Source organism: Nicotiana tomentosiformis, chromosome 6 (genome assembly GCF_000390325.3).
Source record: "Nicotiana tomentosiformis chromosome 6, ASM39032v3, whole genome shotgun sequence".
Classification (NCBI taxonomy): domain Eukaryota; kingdom Viridiplantae; phylum Streptophyta; class Magnoliopsida; order Solanales; family Solanaceae; genus Nicotiana; species Nicotiana tomentosiformis.
In genome coordinates this window covers 142,230,473-142,231,949 of record NC_090817.1, presented here as the reverse complement: position 1 = coordinate 142,231,949, position 1,477 = coordinate 142,230,473, and the positions used below count along the sequence as shown (strand labels likewise).

At 45.3% G+C, this 1,477-nt stretch overlaps 1 protein-coding gene across 1 annotated transcript; it reads left to right on the top strand.

Annotated features, from left to right (window-relative positions):
- The first annotated feature begins 584 nt into the window (after positions 1–584).
- On the top strand, positions 585–1,043 carry LOC138894868 (uncharacterized). The gene has a single exon (XM_070179601.1). The coding sequence runs from the start codon at positions 585–587 to the stop codon at positions 1,041–1,043; it is 459 nt and encodes a 152-aa protein (XP_070035702.1).
- The last annotated feature ends 434 nt before the right edge of the window (positions 1,044–1,477 follow it).

Genomic DNA, 1,477 nt, shown 5'->3' with positions numbered 1-1,477 from the left:
CAAGGTTGAGCAACAATAGCCCGGAGGACTTTTGGAGCCACTACTAGTTGCAGAGCGTCCATGGGAGAGCGTGACTATGGACTTTATCACTTGCCTACCAAAGTCTGACGGTTATGGTACTATTATGGTGGTCATGGATAGATTTTCCAAATATGCCACCTTCATGCCCGCCTCACCAGGTTGCACTGCCAAGGAAGCCGCCAAGCTATTCTTTAAGAATGTGGTGAAGTATTGGGGCTTACCAAGGCATATTATTAGTAATCGAAACCCCCGTTTTACTGGGAACTTTTGGAGAGAATTATTCGACATACTTGGCAGGAACTGCACTTTTCCACTAGTTTCCACCCACAGACAGATGGACAAACGGAACGGGTCAATGCCATACTAGAATGCTACTTGAGGCATTATGTAAGCGCGCATCAGAAAGATTGGGCAAGGCTCCTAGGCATCGCCCAATTCTCTTATAACTTGCAGCGGAGTGAGTCCACGGGGCGGACACCATTTGAGCTAGCCACAGGCCAACAACCACAAACTTCACATTCATTACCAGCCGCGTTTGAGGGAAAGAGTATGGGGCTTATCATATGGCCAAAGGATGGGAGGAACAACTTGACACTGCTAAGTCCTACTTGGATAAGGCAGCTAAGAATACGAAGAAGTTTGCGGATCGTAAGCGGCGTCCCACGGACTATAGCGTTGGGGACATGGTCATGGTGAAGTTTAACCCAAGACGGTTTAAGGCACTACGAGGCATGCATCAGAATTTGATTTGCAAGTATGAGGGGCCATTTAATATAGTCGCCAAGGTAGGCAAGATCTCATACAAGCTTGACATGCCATCGTATCTTAAGATCTACCTGGTATTCCATGCCAGCATGCTTAAGCCATATCATGAAGATAAGGACGAACCAAGTAGAGGCCAATCAAGTCGAGCGCCTATGACTATCACCTCATTGCATGATAGGGAGATTGACGCTATCATGGATTACCAGGACATGCGAAAACAAGGGCAAAAATCCATCGCTATGTTCCTCGTCCATTAGAAGGGGCAATCACCGAAGGAGGCCACATGGGAACGATATGAAGACTTATGGCAATTCAAAGATAAGATCTGAGAGTTTATGCAGCAACATTGCGCCGCGGTCGTCACAACATTAGGTGGGGGAGAGTGTGATGACCCGCCATGTCATCATGCCACATAGGTGCCATTGACATATATTAATGACATGTGGAAGGTTACATAGGAGGAAGGCTAGCATTTGTGAGAAGATTCTAGAGAAGTATGGATATTTCCTTTGGAAGACCCTAGATCCCTATGGATTTGCTAGGAAAGTCCTTGGAATCTTCTAGGCTTGTAGAGAATTCTAGAAAAAGCCCTTATCTTGTAAATATTAAGGACTTGTGTAATAATTAATATTTACACACTAGCCCTAGGAGACTAGTATATAAAGGGGGCATTCATTTGTATTTTACCAAG

Bases quoted from the DNA above. Each gene is read 5' to 3' on its own strand.
- LOC138894868 (XM_070179601.1), top strand. From the start codon at position 585: ATGGCCAAAGGATGGGAGGAACAACTTGACACTGCTAAGTCCTACTTG.